Source organism: Scleropages formosus, chromosome 22, assembly GCF_900964775.1.
Source record: "Scleropages formosus chromosome 22, fSclFor1.1, whole genome shotgun sequence".
In the NCBI taxonomy this organism is placed as follows: Eukaryota; Metazoa; Chordata; class Actinopteri; order Osteoglossiformes; family Osteoglossidae; genus Scleropages; species Scleropages formosus.
In genome coordinates this window covers 6,407,246-6,425,356 of record NC_041827.1, presented here as the reverse complement: position 1 = coordinate 6,425,356, position 18,111 = coordinate 6,407,246, and the positions used below count along the sequence as shown (strand labels likewise).

At 44.0% G+C, this 18,111-nt stretch overlaps 1 protein-coding gene across 4 annotated transcripts in view; it reads left to right on the top strand.

Moving 5' to 3' along the window:
• Positions 1-1,536: 1,536 nt before the first annotated feature.
• The window catches only part of flna (filamin A, alpha (actin binding protein 280)), a 32,417-nt gene continuing 15,842 nt past the window's right edge, over positions 1,537-18,111 (top strand). For 3 of the 4 annotated variants that reach the window (XM_018725595.2, XM_018725593.2, XM_018725592.2), the window contains exons 1-10: positions 1,538-1,655; positions 4,893-5,384; positions 14,108-14,356; positions 14,582-14,679; positions 15,135-15,282; positions 15,428-15,546; positions 15,768-15,845; positions 15,935-16,097; positions 16,220-16,420; positions 17,439-17,576. In XM_018725595.2, the coding sequence (XP_018581111.1) occupies positions 5,012-5,384; positions 14,108-14,356; positions 14,582-14,679; positions 15,135-15,282; positions 15,428-15,546; positions 15,768-15,845; positions 15,935-16,097; positions 16,220-16,420; positions 17,439-17,576 (1,567 nt within the window). In that variant the 5' untranslated portion in view covers positions 1,538-1,655; positions 4,893-5,011. Of the gene's footprint in view, positions 1,656-4,892; positions 5,385-14,107; positions 14,357-14,581; positions 14,680-15,134; positions 15,283-15,427; positions 15,547-15,767; positions 15,846-15,934; positions 16,098-16,219; positions 16,421-17,438; positions 17,577-18,111 lie in introns of all 4 variants that reach the window. The other variant, XM_018725594.2, reaches the window with a different exon arrangement.

Sequence of the window (18,111 nt, the reverse complement as noted above, 5' to 3'; positions counted from 1 at the left end):
TGTTTCTTAGCAGGGTAAAATGGTGTTATATTAATCTTCCACTTAAAAAACGAATGCATAATAAATTTCCCATTACAAATTCTTATATGTCATATCAATGGAATTGTGCTTGCATAGTTGCAAGAGAGAGAGATTTGATTAGACGGAGTCCGGATTGGGTGCGGTTTTATTGCCCACAGAGGTGAAATATGGGAAAACAATGCACACGCTTGAGAAGAGACCCTGGGTGCTGAAAAGAGTTCAGGTAAATATCTTGACACCAACAATACAACAGTTTTCACAGACTTTTGGCCTACAAGATAGCAGGAGATTTTTCTGTAAAGGTGTATTATGGATCATTTTTGCTAAAGTGATTCAAGGTGCTTGGAGATCTTATACAGAAAGGTATCCACCTCTAAAAACAGTACGGTTGCAGTGCAATAATCCCAATAAAGTTCTTTTTTCTACACAAAACAAAAGAATGGCTCAAACTTAAACGACTTCAGAGTGTGAGACAAAGGTACGTGACATAAACCCTGGTCTGAGTGAATGGGAACCGTGCTCTTGTGGTCTACCATTCTGACATAAACTGGTGTGAGATTTATTTCAGAAGTTACAGATGGATATCAACTCTTAAGGAGACAGTGGTGTGGAACATCTTAGTATCCTGTGTCAGCCCTTGAAGCACACAGAGACTCTTCAAAGTACACCCTTGGACAGAGAAGTACATCTGAAGGTAAGGGTGTCGAGGGACAGAGAAGAACAAGCAGCCTGTTTCTTGGTTTACAAAAGCAGTGGTTGTTTTAAGCATGTTATGTTTTTAATATTGCATAGCGATCATGGGTCACTGATCTAAAAAAGGCACCAGAATACAGGTGGTGAGGGTTGCTTGCTCAGCTTGAAATGCTCATTTTGTTTTCCAGGCTGAGCGCAGCCTTCATTATGAATCAGCATGACCAGAGTGTTGAGCATGAACATGATCAGCTTGACCAGAGTGATGAGCATGACCAATATGATCAGTATTATGGCCATAAAGCGGCAGAGTCCCAGTGTACAGCAGCCCTCCTTCGCCGTTTCTGCTGTTGGGGGATAAAGAGTCGGTATAATAAGAGGATCTCTTAGGCTGAGGCTCATCATAAACAGACAAGCAGATCGGATACGAGCACAAAGAATGCTGCTCCTCGTACAGTTTTAATGTTAAAAACGAACAATAGCGGAGCGTCACTCCGCAGGGCAAAGATCTGGGAGTTTGCACGGGTACGTCTCGAGCTCAAAGAGGTGACATCATACCTTTAAAATCCGGAGGCGCGGTCGCCGGCATAACGTCAGTCATTTGCTGAACATAGTAAGAAAAAATAATAAAAAAAAAGGGAAAAACTACCCTCCCCCCGACCTCTTTGCCTTCAAATGAAGGCTTTTGCAAAAGAATTAGGAAGAGAGAGGGAGGCGAGTCGTGTCACTGTTGTCCTCGCTGTCGTCGGAGCTCTGCGAAGCCCCAGCTCCCCGCAGGACGCGGAAGGAGGTACGCTGACTGGTACACTCATTGCGATACCACGGTGCAGTGCGCGCGCGCTCGTCCCGCTGCTCAGTAGTGTCGCGAGCGCACTTGGAGCGGGAGGCACGAGGAGCGCGCAGCGTCTCTCAGCGAGCGGCACGCAGACAGAGCGCCGGAGCGAGTAAGTCGGGCACCTCGACGCGCACCTTCGCGCCTCGTGCCTGTCTCACTTTGCGTTCAACTATTATAACTAATAACTGTTCTTGTGGACGTAAAGATGAGTGGCGCGTGTCATGTTCGTACTGCGAGGCGGGAGTTGGGGGGGGGGGGGGTGAGACCTAACGGGTCTTTGAGCGTGAAGATCTGCACGGGATTCATTAAGCAGCTCCTGCAGACTGCATTGCAAATGAATCTCGGCGATATTTCGATTGCAGAGATGTCGTTTATTATTTAATTCCTCCCTCGTGCAAGAGTGCGGGGAGGTGAGCGGGGCCAGTCGGTGAGGTGTCGCAGGATGTGCGGCGAAGAGACACCCTGCCTGCGAGGTACAGACGTGCCGCGCAAACGTGTCCTGCCCTTGGCACGCGATTTTGTGCGACGGTCCCTTGCAGCCTGCTGTTGTTTGATGGAAATGCCTGCTGAGATTCCTGCCTTGTGTTCTAAGAAGGACACACGCAACATAGTTTCCAAGGCAGTCACTGTCCTAAAATTGATTTTGTGCCTCGATGGGACTCCTTCGTTTCTTCTTCACGGACAGTTTAATGGCTCCATGTCTTATTATTGTATAGTCAGCCGTGTGTCGCGGCTGTGAAACATGAACACAAGTCATCTGTTCTTTCGCAGAACTCCGAGTGCATCATTCGGGTAATCTAATTAAGGGCTTTCACCAAATAAGGCAAAATGTGGGGGAAAGGGGGTCTGGTTTTGTGTCTGGAAAGAGATGCGAGGCTTTCTTGCGCCATCCTTCGCTCAACCCGGGGACTGAGATGTTCATTCATAGGGTGGAAGGGCAAAAAAACTATGAACAAGTTGTCACCGCAATTAATGGATCTAGACAAATCGAAGTACAATAAAATAAGTCTGAGATGCAATATTTGCGCCAGCTTCCGCAGCACTTAAGGACAAATACTTGTTGATCTACTCTACTGCACCATGACTGTGGATTATGACAAAATCAGTAAAAACAGTGTAAAACGAATGCGAAGGCAGCGACGGTGAGCCGTTTTTTTTTGTAATCAGTGCGTCTCACTCGGCTAAGGTGGAGGTGCGTGTCAGCTTTTTGCGGTTTCGAGGCGGCTGGGCGCAGGCAGCAGACTGCAAAGTTCCGTCCTCCTTCCTTGTTCGTCTCCCCCCCGCGAGTGTTTTTCGGTGTGGTTAGTGTGATGAAAAGAAACGCTCGCTAACTTCATCCGTCTCTTCAGCTTGGCAGGAAACGCTCGATGCAAAGACAGCGATGTCCTTAGAAGTTACTGACGGGCCTGGACCCGCAAACCTTCAGATTGTAAGGCTACAGTCCTAACCACTGCGCCACCTCCTGGCTGAGAAGGCGTATAACTGAAGAAATGTGGGCACGTCCGAGATCGAGTCGTTTGCTCTAGGCTTCTCAGTGCTACCTGTGAGGTAGCATACCGTTTCATATTTCCAAAAACTTTCTCCTGAGACTTTTGTTACATTTTTTTCCCTCTTTTTTCCTCGAGGTGATAGCTGAAATACAAAAGACAAGGACTAGGGGGCACCAGATCCCGAAAGTTGACGTTTGTGACTGAACTCCGTTTCATTGTCAGCGTTTAGGTGTGGCCTGGCTGGACATGTGTGAACCAGTGTAACACGAGCACAAACACGTTCTCTTTCCCTCGTGTAGTGATTTCATTATAAAATCATTCTTCCCAATTGCTTTGCATTTTGTGGGTAAAGTAATAGTCGCAAACTTGTGATTTACACACACACACACACACACACACACACACACACACACATTTTCAGAACCGCTTGTCCCTTACGGGGTCACGGGGAACCGGAGCCTACCCGGCAACACAGGGCGCAAGGCCGGAGGGGAAGGGGACACACCCAGGACGGGACGCCAGTCCGCCGCAAGGCACCCCAAGCGGGACTTGAACCCCAGACCCACCGAAGAGCAGGACTGCGCCACCGCACCCCCACTTGTGATTTAGTTTAAGATAAAATAGATGAAACAACTTCTATATGTAACGCAGCTCAGCAATGTACTGTACCAGTTTACTGATTTATATATTAGTTATTCCTTCAGCAAGTGAAGGTGTGGTGTAATTCATGAATTGCAAAGCCCATACTCCGTTCTCCTGGTCTGGGGTAGATTAGTAGCTCTTTAGATATTTGCATTCCTCAAATTCTCTAACAGTAAATAAAGTATATATATATATAAAAAAAACCAAACAAACAATAGAACTGTTTTTTATAAATGAGCTCATACTTTCCCCTTCAGTGTATGTGTCCATTTGCTTTTATTTGTGCATTACAAGGTACAAAGCACAGCTTTTTTAACTTGTGGGTACGGCCTTTGTGATATACACAATAGTTAATCCAACATAACTTCGGGATAAAGAATACACATTCTTTCCTTTTTAACAGAAATAAGATGTTGTGAACTGCCTTATTTTTAAGAGCTCACTGAAATGTAGTGACTCTTTATGGTGTAATTCATATCTCTGTTTTGACTGGTTTTTCTCACAATCAGCTCTTGAAGGTCACTAGTTAGTGGTAAATAGTTTAAAAACTGTTCTGCGGAGCATCTTTTTCCTAAATCCTGAGTGTGTATGTGTATACGCATATATACATGCAGTTTAAGAGCAATTCAGAAATATATATATATATATAAACAGATTACTAGAGATGTTCAAGTGATGAATGCAGTGACAAAGAATTGTGGTGGGAAGGAAATAAGACAATGAAAATTAAGCATAAAGTGGAAACCTGGGGGAAGTTAAAGCTTCCAGTAGACATGGCTGATGTGGTGCTGCAAAGCAGACAGAGAATGATAAAAAACTAGATATTTTAAGAGGATTCAATGTCACTAATGGCACAGTGTACATAGTTCATAAGTCGACACAATTATCAAATGAGGTGACTTGTTAAAAACTACATGTCAATGAGGCTCTGTGTGAGCAAAGAAAAGATGCTTTTTTTTTTTTTTTAAATACCTTGGCAACAACCATCTGATGACAGAGTTAGAAAACATCTAATTCTTCACGAAAGACCGCGATCCTCTCTAATTCTCTATTCGATTCCAGCTTTTGTTTCGAACGCACCGCCCTGGCTTGCGCGGTAATTATGCAGGATGGTGGGAAAAAAAGAGAATAAAACTTTCCGCGCCGTTGTCTTTTTTTGTCGCTTTGTTAACGTTTTCCCTCTTTCTTTCTTTTTTTTTTTTTTTTTAATTCAGCCATCAGACGATATTGGTGCTTTTTCACAAAGCAGCTGCGCGGCGTATAAAAAAGTTGCAGCGAGCGACCCCACCCAAGAGGCAGACAGCGCACGGGTGAGAGAGCGCAGTCAATAAAAATGAGCAGTCCACACCCACGCCTCCACCAGTCGAGCTCTCCCGTCTCCAGCGCCGCTCACGCCCCGGACAAGGACGCGGACATGCCCGCCACGGAGAAGGATCTGGCCGAGGACGCGCCGTGGAAGAAGATCCAGCAGAACACGTTCACCCGCTGGTGTAACGAGCACCTGAAATGCGTGAACAAGCGCATCGCGAACCTGCAGACGGACCTGAGCGACGGCCTGCGGCTCATCGCGCTGCTCGAGGTGCTCAGCCAGAAGAAGATGTTCCGCAAGTACAACCAGCGCCCCACGTTCCGCCAGATGCAGCTTGAGAACGTGTCCGTGGCTCTCGAGTTCCTGGATAAGGAAAGCATCAAACTTGTGTCCATCGGTGAGTCGGTGTTTGTCTTCCCTTCTGTCTTCGACCGCCAACCGCCGGTTTACTCTCATCTCACTTCTTGAGGCTGGGTTCGCTTTTGCTCAGAAATAAAGATCTGCTCGTAACGTAAGTCCGCGTTAGTGACACGTCTCGTTGTTTCTTGCTTGCGCGCTCTCTCTCTTATTCATTCTTTTGTTTTGTGCGGTTATGTTGCGTGGCGTGCGGTGAGGGGACTTGCACACACTCGAGGATAAGCTCCATAATGGAGCTGTTGGACACAATCATGTCCAGCGGGACAGACCCGCCGCCTTTTTCTGCAGACTAGGCTAGTGCGGCGTTCTCTTTTCGCTACTCCAATACTAACAAAGACTTCTTTTTTTTTTCTTTTCCTTGTGGGCTGCTCGGCCGTTTTACTTGTCCATTATTAGGCCGTAGCGGGGGCCGCTGGAACGGGGTAAAAGTGGAGTTCGCAACTTTGCTGCGTGTCTCCGACTCCGTGTGTGTAGCGGCTGCACGGGCCGCTGAGGGAATCATGGCTCCGGGATATTTTAACGAAACGAAGCTCGTGTTCGATCTCAGAGCTGGAAGTTCATGGTGGAGGTGGAATGCGTTCGGGGTCCAGGCTAAAACGGCCTGTTCGGGAGGAGGGAGGGAAGGGGGGAGGGAGATGGGGGACGTGAGGGGTGGGCGAAAGCGCCGGGGAACCAGACTCGACAAGCTACTCACTACTCAGTCCGCCCGGCGGTTCAATACCTTCATTGTCGCAGTTCCCTCAAATGGCCCTCCAAGTTTTACTAAACTTTTACCTTCTTGTGATCCGAGGTGCTGCGAACGACCCCTTTCCTAAGTCCCCCCCCCACTTTCCGTGGCTACAGCGTGCATGTGGCGTCGTAGCTCGTGTGAGAACGAGCTCGCTAAACATCTCCACGTTTATGCCACAGAACTCAAAAATGGGACTTGATTCCAGTAAATCAAAGGACACTTATATACAGCTTATGTCTGCATATATGCTTATTAGTTTATGCACCCTGAAGCCATGCGCAGGCAGAGATGAATAGTATTGTTTTACATCTGAATGGGGGGGGGGAAATCCTCACTCTTATTTCAGTGCCTCAGGATAAATGTGAGCTGAGACAGAGAGAGGTGTAGCCCATCTTTCGGAAGACTGTTCCAGGTCCTGGAGTTTTGTTTCAACAGAACCTGCTGGTCTTGCTGCAGGGTTTTCAACCGCATCAAGAAAGATGGTCTGTGCTGCCAGCTCATGTTTAGTTGCCCAACTGCTGCTCTTGCATTTCTGATGAATTGCATATTGTCTTGCAATTTGTCATTGGGGTTGGGTACATACTGAAGGTTCTAGGTGTTGGGTAATGGGTCATCCTGAAAACAGCCATGGTTATAGCTCAGACTACCAGGAGTCTGAGGAAGCAATGTCCTTGTGAGTTATTGCCATTGTTTTTATGGAGGAACATGGTGCACCTACTTGTTGCCCTGGACATTTGGAGCAGGGTTGAGTTGAAGAGCAACATTAGAGAACCTGCTGCTGTTGAAATCAGTTCCTTTTGGGTGGCTATGTATACAAGGCTACTCATCTTTGCCACATACATAATGGAAGAACTGCCACACCCAATCTGACCACAACTTCTGCATAAGCTTCCCTCATCAGTATCTAGTTTCTGCAGACATCTATGTATTGTCTAGTTGGAGCAGCCCTGGTTAGCAAATTTGTCAGGTATGAATTTTGGGCAGTTTGTTCTTGAGCCTTTCTTTGCTTTGACTTCTATGTTCATGACATTCATGGCATGGATATAACTGTTCCTGTAATCACACAGCTGACTCCTACATTTTACACACCCATTTGACACATGACCCATGTTTCTATGGTTTTTGTGCTTGCACAAGAGGGAATATGGGAGGTGTCTGAAAGAAAGCTGTTACTGGAGCAAGATTCTTATAAAATGAAACTTCTCTAAACTCATCCCTGTGCCTGCTACCACATTTTATATACTTATGGATTTGGCAAATACATTCCTCTAAAGCAATTTGCAATAGAGGGGGGGGGAAAAAAGCTTATTTTACAGCAGAACTTGGATACAAATATGAAGCCACAGTCAGCCAAATTCAGTTTGCCAGGTGCTGCAGCAAAATATGAGCTGAAGTTACAGATGCAGCTCAAACATCACGCAATGTGGTTTTTTTGGTGGTGTCGTGACAGACACACAGGAAGAATGTGGCATGCGAGTTCTGCCAGCCTGCAACAAAGTGGGGGGGCTTCCAAGAAATAACCAGTTCCCTGCTTTCCCTGAATGACTTGAGTGGTTAACAAACCTAAAGTGGTCTAAAAGACTAGAGGGTGCCAAACCTGGAGGCATTGGGTGTATGTTTGCCAAAACTTGATATGCAGACCTTTACATAGTTTCTGAATTGTCCCACATGTAGACTTGTTACCTCCTTGTTTCCTATTTGGGAAACGGGAATGGTGCAATTTAAGATGAACTAAATGGTACATAATCCATAACTTTCCATTTAGCTTGGGGCTCGGTGGGATGTGGAGGTGTTGAGCGTTGGGCTCCTTGCTCAGGCACTGTACACATGATAGGGAGTGGGGCTTCAATCTGCAGACAACTTTACCCTAATTCCTCTGCTTTCCCTTAGCACCAAGGTCAACTGTGGCTTGTTCACCCTCAAGATTAATTTTAAGAGCTGATCTGTCATTCCTTAGTTTAATCCCTTGGAAGAGCACCATCATTTGGCCGAGTTGGATGCCTCCCCCAATGGCTATACTGGGCTCTTAGCTAAGATTTGAGTTTCCTGGTCAGATACCTGTAGGACCATCATGTCAACCTTGGTGTAGTTAAGATGATGCCTTTCAATTGTTGCTTTCATTGCATGTTTCTCTGTAGGGATGTTAGTACTACTTCTCTAGTCAGTGACACACCGCTTGTAGCCTACAGGCATGTAATGGGCATGTGGACTTGATTTGGTAGACAGCATAGCAGGTTGGTACCTCTTCCCCATAGAGTAGGAAGAAAGTTTCCACATTATATTAAGAACAGTCTAAACCTGTGTGACTAATTAGCTTTGAGTTTTAATCTGGCACTTTCGTTTTCTGTAAGCCATTGCCACGATCGTGTTGATGGCAGCTGTGGTAACCACATCTTGATTTTTGTTTTTACTTCAGCTCATCCACAAGTTAAGCTTTTAACCTCAGGCACGCGAACTAGGGACTTCCCACATCCGCCTTTTATAACTGATGCAGAGTTCTACAATGGTAGAAACTCTGCATTGTTTGGCATATCCAAACTATTCCAGGAAGAATCTGCCTGAAAAATTGGACTGAATAAATTGTAATTGCAGTAATGAAGACTTGATGCGAATCAGGGTTGTCTACAGTTGACCAAATTTGGAATAAGGGATATAGGCATCTAATTGAGTTATTTTTTTTGTACCTCTACACAAGAGAACTAGTCTAACAGGAATATGAAGCTTTGTGCAGCACTAATTTTAGCACAAGATTGTCCAGCTCAAACAAAGGATTCCAAAAACAGTAGGCAGTTTTAGTGCCACTTGCCACAAAATGCTCAAAATTCTTTGTAAGGAGTTGGTGTATTTCTGTGCTTTGTGTAATCTGCTTTGTAGCAGACCATTCATGCAAGACTTGTTTTTAAACACACAACTGATAGGAGCTGCTAACATGACTAAGTCCTGCTGATGCTGGAACCAATGCAAGGTTTACACTGCTTGCAGGGTTTATTGCATTTGTGCTTCTTTAGGAGCAGTGCTATGAATCTCATGTATTATGAAAACCAAATTATGGTGTCAAGGGTGGTCTAGCCACAAGTGGGGAATCTTCTGCTATATTTCATTTGCCTTCTAGGGGCTTTTGGGATTTACTGTCATACCTTTTCATGCCATATGTCATCCCTTCTGTTCACCAATCTGGAACCTTCAAATAGGGTGTTGGTTTTGAATAGTATTTAGTGAAATGGAATTGGTAACAATGGGTTTAAGACTGTTGTAGAGCTGCACAGCGGTCATGGCAGCAAACGTATGGACTCGCTGCTTTGAGACATGCTGCACCACTATAGTACCCTTGGTTTTTAGATACTGGCATCAACCAAGATGCCAGTAACACTCAACCTGTTAAGCCTCCATCTGTGTGCTGAGATGAATCCCAAATGGCCATTACTGCTTGGACAAATCATTAGACTGCAATCTAATTTCTCTTTATAGAAGATCTGGAGAATGGCACAGTGCCTTTGTGTATAATAAAAGTACTTTGACTGTAAGCAAAGTAAAACATCAGACACTGTGCATGGCTAATGTCCTCTAAGAGTGCAACTTTTTTCCCTCTGTTCTACTGTGCTGGTAATGTTTACATCTGCTTTAAATCACAGTATACCTAATATGCCCTGCTTTGAGCACAGTGAGGTTCATCTGTCTTTTAAACTGGTACACATGAACTAATGACTTGGAAACCAAAGACTAACAATGAGATCTGTTCAGAAGTGGCTTCCCTTGGCTACTGTATCTGGCATTCTAGTCAGACTAACCTGATGTTTGACATCCTGTTGCATCTTAGCTGACAAAGCATTATATTGCAATCAACTTGTATTTAGCTGACACCTTTGTCTTAAGTGAGTACATCTAGCACACAAGTCTTCCATACTGACAACTAGTCACCAATCTAGACAGCAGAACTGTAAGATGTGCACGTTTGCATGCGGCAACTTCAAAAAAATCCATGTGTATGAACATGCATTTCCCCTGGGCTATGTCTTTGGACTGTAGGAGGGAACGGCACACTAAGCCCCACAAACGTGGTGTAAATGCAAACCCCACACAAACAAGAGGGATCAGACCTCAGTTTCTCAGTCCAGGTGCTGAGACAAAAGCACTACCCACTGCAGCAATGTGTCACCCCATACAGCCACGTGCCCTCTTGTTGCATTCCATGCTATAGTGGCACACAACTTGCGTCGTATATGAGATGACCAATTTTAAGACTAGCGATGGAAAAATTAGTTCCTGAATCTGAGAGCTATACAGCTTTGTTGGAGCCACAAGGGATGGAGTGGTATTTGTTTCAGGAAGCATTTTAGGCAGCCTCCTTCCTATTTGAAGTCAGTTGCAGAATTGGCTGTGGCTTTGGACACAGAAGGGCTGAAGTTTAAAGGTCTCTTTTGAATAAAGGTCATGGAATGGCATTGAATTGTCTCAACCGAGCTGGGGTGCTAGTGGCGCCTGGGTGGAATTTTTGTTCTTTCCATACTGCCATTTTCTCTTTATTGTGGGGGTGTCTTGTGGATCTGGTCTTCTGCCATCCACAGGCTTGAGCAACTGATGGCACTCTGCTGCTGTCAGTGCTGGGCTTTTTTTCGGGTGGGTGGGGGAACAAAAACTCAGTACACAGCACTTTTTCACGATTCTTTTCTCCCCTCCCTTCTTGCCCGCCCCACTCCCCTCCTCCTTCTCGCTCTCCTTTATGTTCCCTGCTGTAATCAGAAACCCCAGAGCAGAGGAATGGGTGTCCTGCCAGGATCAAGTTTGCTTCTGCCCTTTTAAGGCTAAAAAAATCAAGGGGAATGTTTCCAGCTAGAGGGAGGAGGGACGAGGGAGGCAGTCCAGGAAGTTTGGAGGTAGAAGAAAGAAAAGAGGATGTTTGGAGTTGCCATTGTGGTACAAGCTTTGTATCTAAGTGAATGCTTTCAGACCTGTGGCTCAAACAAGAGGCATTTCTTAAAGTAAAATGCATCTATCCCTTTAGATAAGACTCTTGCACTTATTCATTTAGCAGATGCTTTCCTCAAAAGCATCATGTGAACAATACAGAAATGCACTGCTTATATTTGAAGCTGATGAATCAGTTGCTGCTTTGACCGTGTCCCGGTAGTGCTTGTTTGAATGGTGGTTTTTCAGTCTAGTTGAGCTGCATTCTTCCATTTGTCTGGAGACCTGAGTCATTGGGTGACTGGGATGGGGGGGGTTGGGGAGGGTTTAGGCCTCGGACTGAGGGGCTTGTGATAAGTTGTAATTGGAATGTGAACAATTTCCTCTGGGACTTCCGTGTCTGAGGTGTTCCTCACCCACTGCGGTGAGCTGGCTGGGGGGGGGGGGCAGCTTGTGTTTTTCCTAAGATCAGTATTTGCAATCATTTGCAAGTTCTATCTGTATTGAAATAAAGTGCAGTCATTTGTGTTCACTAACCTGGTTTTGTTTGGTTTAGCAATGTGATTCTTTGTTTTCCTTCCCCCTCTTTCTGTAGAATGTAACTAGTCTCAGTATTGAGGTCTAACTGAGAAAATTAAGTGTTTGGACATGCTGAACTGATGAGCATTGGCCTGTCAGGTCTATGGTTGTGGAAATTACTTTTGTAGTGTTTTTTTCCCAACATTGTAGGGAACACAAAGGGCCACCTTTCAATCACTTTCATTAACCACTTTGTCCCAGTCATGGTCAGTGGTGCAGAACCCATCACTGGATTTGAAGCTGTGGTACACCCTGGATGGGGCTCCAGTCCACCACAGGTCAGATCACTCTAATATGTAACATTTGAGGCCTTCCATGTATCTGGTTTTCAGACAATGTTATGGACCAGTGTGGAAGAATCATGACCTGGTTGCTGTTCAGTTGCTGAAACATGGCAGCTTGGTATCAATCTTGTCACTGAAGCTTGTTTATCACTTTATTTCAGAGTAGAATGCATAATCTTTCCTTTAATAGGAGATGGAAGTCTTGTTGCTTTCCATTACTTGCTACAAAACTGAGTTTGATTCCAGTTTTAAAATGTTAGATAAACTTGGCATGCATGCTTTGTCTTGCATCAGCAGATTGTGGTTTTTAGGGTTACCTTGCAAATTCCAATAATTTGAGCATTAGACTCCCAAATACTAGGAGTGCTGTTCAGTCTGCCTTATGTGGTTAAATAATTAGGTTGTAATGCCCAAAAAAGGCTGACTAAAACATTGGTGATGCTCTGACAGCTGATGGTTGGGGAATGTTTCTGGATTCCTGTCCTGTCCTGTTTCATGTACTGTGGTTACTTGGTGTTGCAAGCCTCAGTTGCCTGCAGGCATGTTGTGAGGATGCTGAGATGATCCTGACTGTAAAAGCTACAAATCATTGCTTTCTTTAATTCCATGGATTATGTAAATCTGTTATGACTCAGTCCACACAAACTTGGCCTGCATATGCAGAAACATGCCTAATCAAACTCATGGATCCCTGTACATCTACATTTAGTCATTTAGCTAACACTTCTCCAAAGATTCTTACAATGTTTAAGGTTACAATTTACCCATACAAGTACCCTGCATTTTAGGTTTGCTTGTTATGCTTTGTTATAGATTTTCTCCATGTTAAAAGGGAGCAGTAACTTAATGTGCAGAATAATTGTAAAGCCTATATTTAGGGGAGTGTGGAAAATTTTGAAGTAACTCGAGGGGAATTTCTGCTGGAGAAGTATTGTCTCCATGACTAATGTTTTCATAAACTGCCCCCCCCCCCCCCCCCCCCCCAAAACAGGTTGCATTCTGAACTAGCTGGAAAATGTGATTCAAGAGTTTTTACCTGAATTTCCCCAGGTTTGATGTGCAATATCAAAACCGTTTCAGATGGTTTACTGGCTCCTGGTAGCGTCAGGCTTTGTGGCATGTATCAAGTGGGTGTGACCTGAGCTCTGGAGGAACCATAGGTTTGTGTGACACCAGTGTTGATTTACACTTCTGCCTCAGGGCACAAACCACACCCAGAGACTCTGTCCCTACTGAAGAGTACATTCTTCTAACAAGTACCATCTCGAGCCACTTTTTGTGGCAACCTCTTTACCATTGCATTGGTAGTTTTAATTTAAGCTTCAGCCTGCTTTGTATGAATTTCCTGCCATGTTCTGTTGCTACAGAATAGATCACTGAATGAATAACTTTATGAAATGTTCCTGTTGAGGCTTGCTGCTTTCCTTCTCTGCCCCTCAAGTATGACTCATATGTGGTCTCCATGGCAGCAGGGCGGCTCCCCAGCAGTCCACTGTGCTGTAGGCTGGCTTTCAGTTCACCGCAGGCAATTTGGTCTTTCTCACCCCATTTGTTTGTAACATGTATGATCAATATTTTAAACCTGGTTTTAATTGTCAATAGAAACTAATTGCTGAGACAATACAATTAAAATTTTCCATGATGATTAGACATAATGTATGCCTTGTAAGATTGGACCGTGGGAAGATGGTTTTTAGGCCGGTAAACACAGATATTTGAGCAAAATGTGAGCAACTGACTGCACAAGCACTTTGAAAGTCAAGGTTTGTGTAAGCTGATCATATATATATATATATATATATATATATATATATATATATATATATATATATATATATATATATATATATATATATATATACATTAAACTTGAATGCAACTGTGCATGCACTTGTCTGGTAGTTTAACATGTCCATGCAGAATTAATGCAATGATTCTTTTGAATAGTATTTTTGAGTGTTGAAGCCTTACTTGGATTGCCTTGTTTTTGCTCAAGGCTTTAGTGATCCCTTTATTTTTGAAATGCTGTGCTGGTGTTATATACTAACTACATGCTGGAGATGTTCATGTCATGGTGATGGAAAAACAATTTATTGGTGGCTCAGATGAGTGGTGGTGGTTTTTTGGGTTTGTGCATATATAGCCTTTACAATTCCAGGAGCCGGAACAAGTTTGTCATGGCTTTGCTACCTCTGCTTCTTCCAGATTCTAAGGCAATTGTGGATGGAAACCTGAAGCTGATCTTGGGTCTGGTATGGACACTCATCCTGCACTACTCAATCTCTATGCCCATGTGGGACGAGGAGGAGGATGCAGAAGCAAAGCAAAAGACGCCCAAACAAAGGCTGCTTGGCTGGATCCAGAACAAACTACCTGAACTACCAATCACCAACTTTAGCCGGGACTGGCAGACTGGAAAGGCACTGGGAGCGCTAGTTGACAGCTGTGCCCCAGGTGAGAATTGGCTATGGGAAAGTGCCTGAGACTCCTTACTCTGCTTGTAAGGATCCTTTATGGCCACAAGTTGCATAACCTCATATAGCTGTGAACAAGGGTGGGGTTAGATATTGGCTGAAATGGAAAAATGTTTGAAGTACATGGTGAAAGACTTCATGTTCTGAAGGTCCAAGTGATTAGTGTCATTTGAGTAATGTTTTCTACATTCTCCTTTGCTTCCAGGTCTGTGTCCTGACTGGGATTCTTGGGACCAGGACAAACCTGTTGACAATGCCCGTGAAGCTATGCAGCAGGCTGATGACTGGCTGGGAATCCCTCAGGTACTGTACATAACTGCTTACAATGTGGAATGTTTAGTCAAGAAGATCCTAGATTCCAAGTCTGATACCTAGGAGTACAGTGGTAATAGGCTTGTGTGCAGGTCTTGAAGACAATTTTTTTTAATACAAGTAATTTGACCAAAGTTTGTATTCAATATCTTTCTGCACAAGTCTTGTAGGAAATGAGTTGGTATGTGACAGGATGTTGAGCTATAGTTTGACAGTTGGTTCTTGTGGGTAAAAGTTTCTGCCACTAGAGGTGGCTTGTGACAAGGCCCACTTCCCCTGAAATAGGTTGCACAGGAAGCATTAGTCATGGTCTTGTTGGCATGCATGGCAAAGGGAATTGAGGCATACAGAATCAAGAGATGGAAACAAATGATGTTGGATGACAATGTGACTGGACACTTTACCCTATGCATCTTAGACCCAACATTTTTCTTTCTTCATTCTAGGTGATCACTCCAGAAGAGATTGTAGACCCCAATGTGGATGAACATTCTGTGATGACCTACCTTTCCCAGTTCCCCAAAGCTAAGCTCAAGCCTGGTGCTCCACTGAGACCTAAACTCAATCCCAAAAAGGCCCGTGCCTATGGACCTGGTAATGTTTTGGTCTTGCATGCCTCCAGTTGCATAACCAAAGTAACTAACTGTTAGAATTTTTTTTTAAATGGCCTCTACCCTATTGGATAGGAGTCTGCAAGTTAGGACACTGACACAGGCCAACTAAATGGTTGTCTTTCCAGGTATTGAGGCCACAGGGAATGTAGTCATGAAGAAGGCAGAATTTACAGTAGAGACCATCAGTGCTGGGATGGGAGAGGTACTGGTATATGTGGAGGATCCTGCTGGGCACAGGGAAGAGGTAAGAAGCTAGGGCAGCATGTAGAAGTAAAATTTTAAATGCAATACTTACAATCAGCTTTCTGCAATTTCTGAAGTTCAGTGGTCGTCTGATGCCACAGGAAGCCCTATCGGACCACATCATTGTTTTCCTGACTACATTTTAATCCAGCATAGTTGCATGTGCTTGCACCACAAAGTTGGTTTCATTGCTGAAAATGCTTACAATGTGTGTTCCCTTAGGCTAAGGTGACTCCAAACAATGACAAGAACCGCACCTATTCGGTATTCTACACTCCAAAAGTTGCTGGTCTGCATAAGGTAACAATCTGGTAGCAAAGTAAATTTGAAGCTACAATCCCATTGGAGACAGTTGTGCCCACACCCACCTTACCTGATCACCTTTTTAGGTGACTGTGCTGTTTGCTGGACAACACATCTCCAAGAGTCCTTTTGAGGTGGATGTGGGTATGGCACAAGGAGATGCCAGCAAGGTTACTGCCCAGGGGCCTGGCCTGGAGCCTACAGGAAACATTGCTAACAAAGCCACTTACTTTGACACCTACACAGCAGGTATTGCTGAAGATGACCTATTGCCTGTACATCCTTAAGCAAACTTAGTATTCTTCCCCCTTCATAATCTAGTGGGTATGGCTGTTTTTTATTGAACCTTTTTTTATTTCTTATTTCTCTAGGAGCAGGAGTGGGTGAGGTTGAGGTAGTGATAATGGACCCCAGTGGAAAGAAGGATACTGTCCCATGTGTAATTGAGGACAAGGGAAACAGCAGTTACCGCTGTACCTACAAGCCTATCCAGGAGGGGCCACATACAGTTTACATCACATTTGCTGGAGGAGCAATTTCTAAGAGCCCCTACACTGTCACAGTGGGAGAAGGTAAGATTTGGGTTGGGGGCAATGGAAAGATTCCTGAGTCCTATGCATTTGGGCCAAACCTTAATGTTGAAGACTTGATTGGCTTAAGCAACCTTATTCAAGAACAGGCAGTTTCAGCTGATTTTGCAATGCAGAAACACACCTAAAGTACTGGAGACATCTGGATCAGATGTTTGTCATTACAGGTGTAGAGTTGCATATCAAGGGTAAATCTGTAGGAACCTGCCCTGAAGTTGCACAATACCTTAGTCTACTTGGTATTTGGCTTGAATTTTGGCAAACAGTCTCATTTAGTCTTTCAACACCTGTCAAAGCTAAACCTTCAGTCTATTTTGCTAAAGCTCCTGTGTTTCTGGATTTCCAGAGCTTCCTTCTTACTCTTTTTCCTTATCCTGATAGATGCATACATCACTGATCACTTGGTGTTCCTTTGGATCAGCTTCTTGGCTTCTGATGCCTTTCCTGTGTCATTGGATCTCTGTTTGGTACCTTTTGCATGCTGCATGTTTTCCTCTGATCTCTGAAATTAACTTAAATGTTTTTTGATAAAGCATTTGTGTGTGTGAACTAAAATTCCACATCTTGTCAGTTAAATTCCTGTTAGCCCAATGGCAGTGTACCCCCCCAGTCCCCTATTCCTTCTTCACTATGAATCTCAATGTATAAATGGGTTTATTTTGGAAACTGAACTGTCAAATTTCATCACTAAGAGAATGATGGGTCCAGCTACTGCTTAGAAAGATAAGTGACTATAGTGCTTATCTGCCTCCTTTCTGCTTCCTGCTTTAAGCAATCTGCTTAGTGGAAACTGAAGGGAGCTACTTTGTATTAATGTGAGTCTTGCATTGCCAGACATATTATATGCATGGAATTAGACTCCTGTAAGCTTCAACCAATCCTTTTTGTTTTCAGAATGCAAAGTGCATTGATAACATAAGCATTTCAGTCTGTAGGTCCCCATATGGGCACAAGATTATAGTATGAAGCAGCTCATACATTCCTTTTTGTTCTGATACAGCTTGTAATCCAAGTGTGTGTAGAGCAACTGGACGTGGTCTCCAGCCCAAGGGACTGCGTATTAAGGAGACTGCAGACTTTAAAGTCTACACAAAGGGTGCTGGCACAGGAGACCTGAAAGTCTCAATCAAGGGACCAAGTAAGTTGATACAGCTCTTCTCCACTGAAGAGGGATGTACAGCTCTGTGGCTATAGTACAGTTGGTTGTGATTTAACATCTTGCATTGACAATCATCTCAGTGTATATGAACTACTTAAAGTGAAGTAGCATCTTGGATGTTTTTGACTGCCTCAACTTTAATTCTTTCAGGGAGGGAAATGTGCAAAAATTGCCAACACACAAACTGCTAGTCTGCTTACATCAACCCTGTCCTGGGTGACCTATGATACCCTCTCAGCAGCATCTTTACTTCATCCATGTGCTTTTGTATTATGTACAGGATTGCACAGCATATTGTTTTAGGAATACTTTATGGAGAAATTTTAAACATGGTTCAAATGTATTCCTGTACAAGTGTTTTATGGTGGCATATCCCATATGTTCTCAATCTGCCACTGTTCTGTGTATTCTGCAATTAGCAATATTACCTCAAACTGGGTATAATGTGGTTAAAATAAGTTTCAGTTCCTATTTGCTGCTTAACTTCTAACAATGGCTTTAAGAATGTTAATGA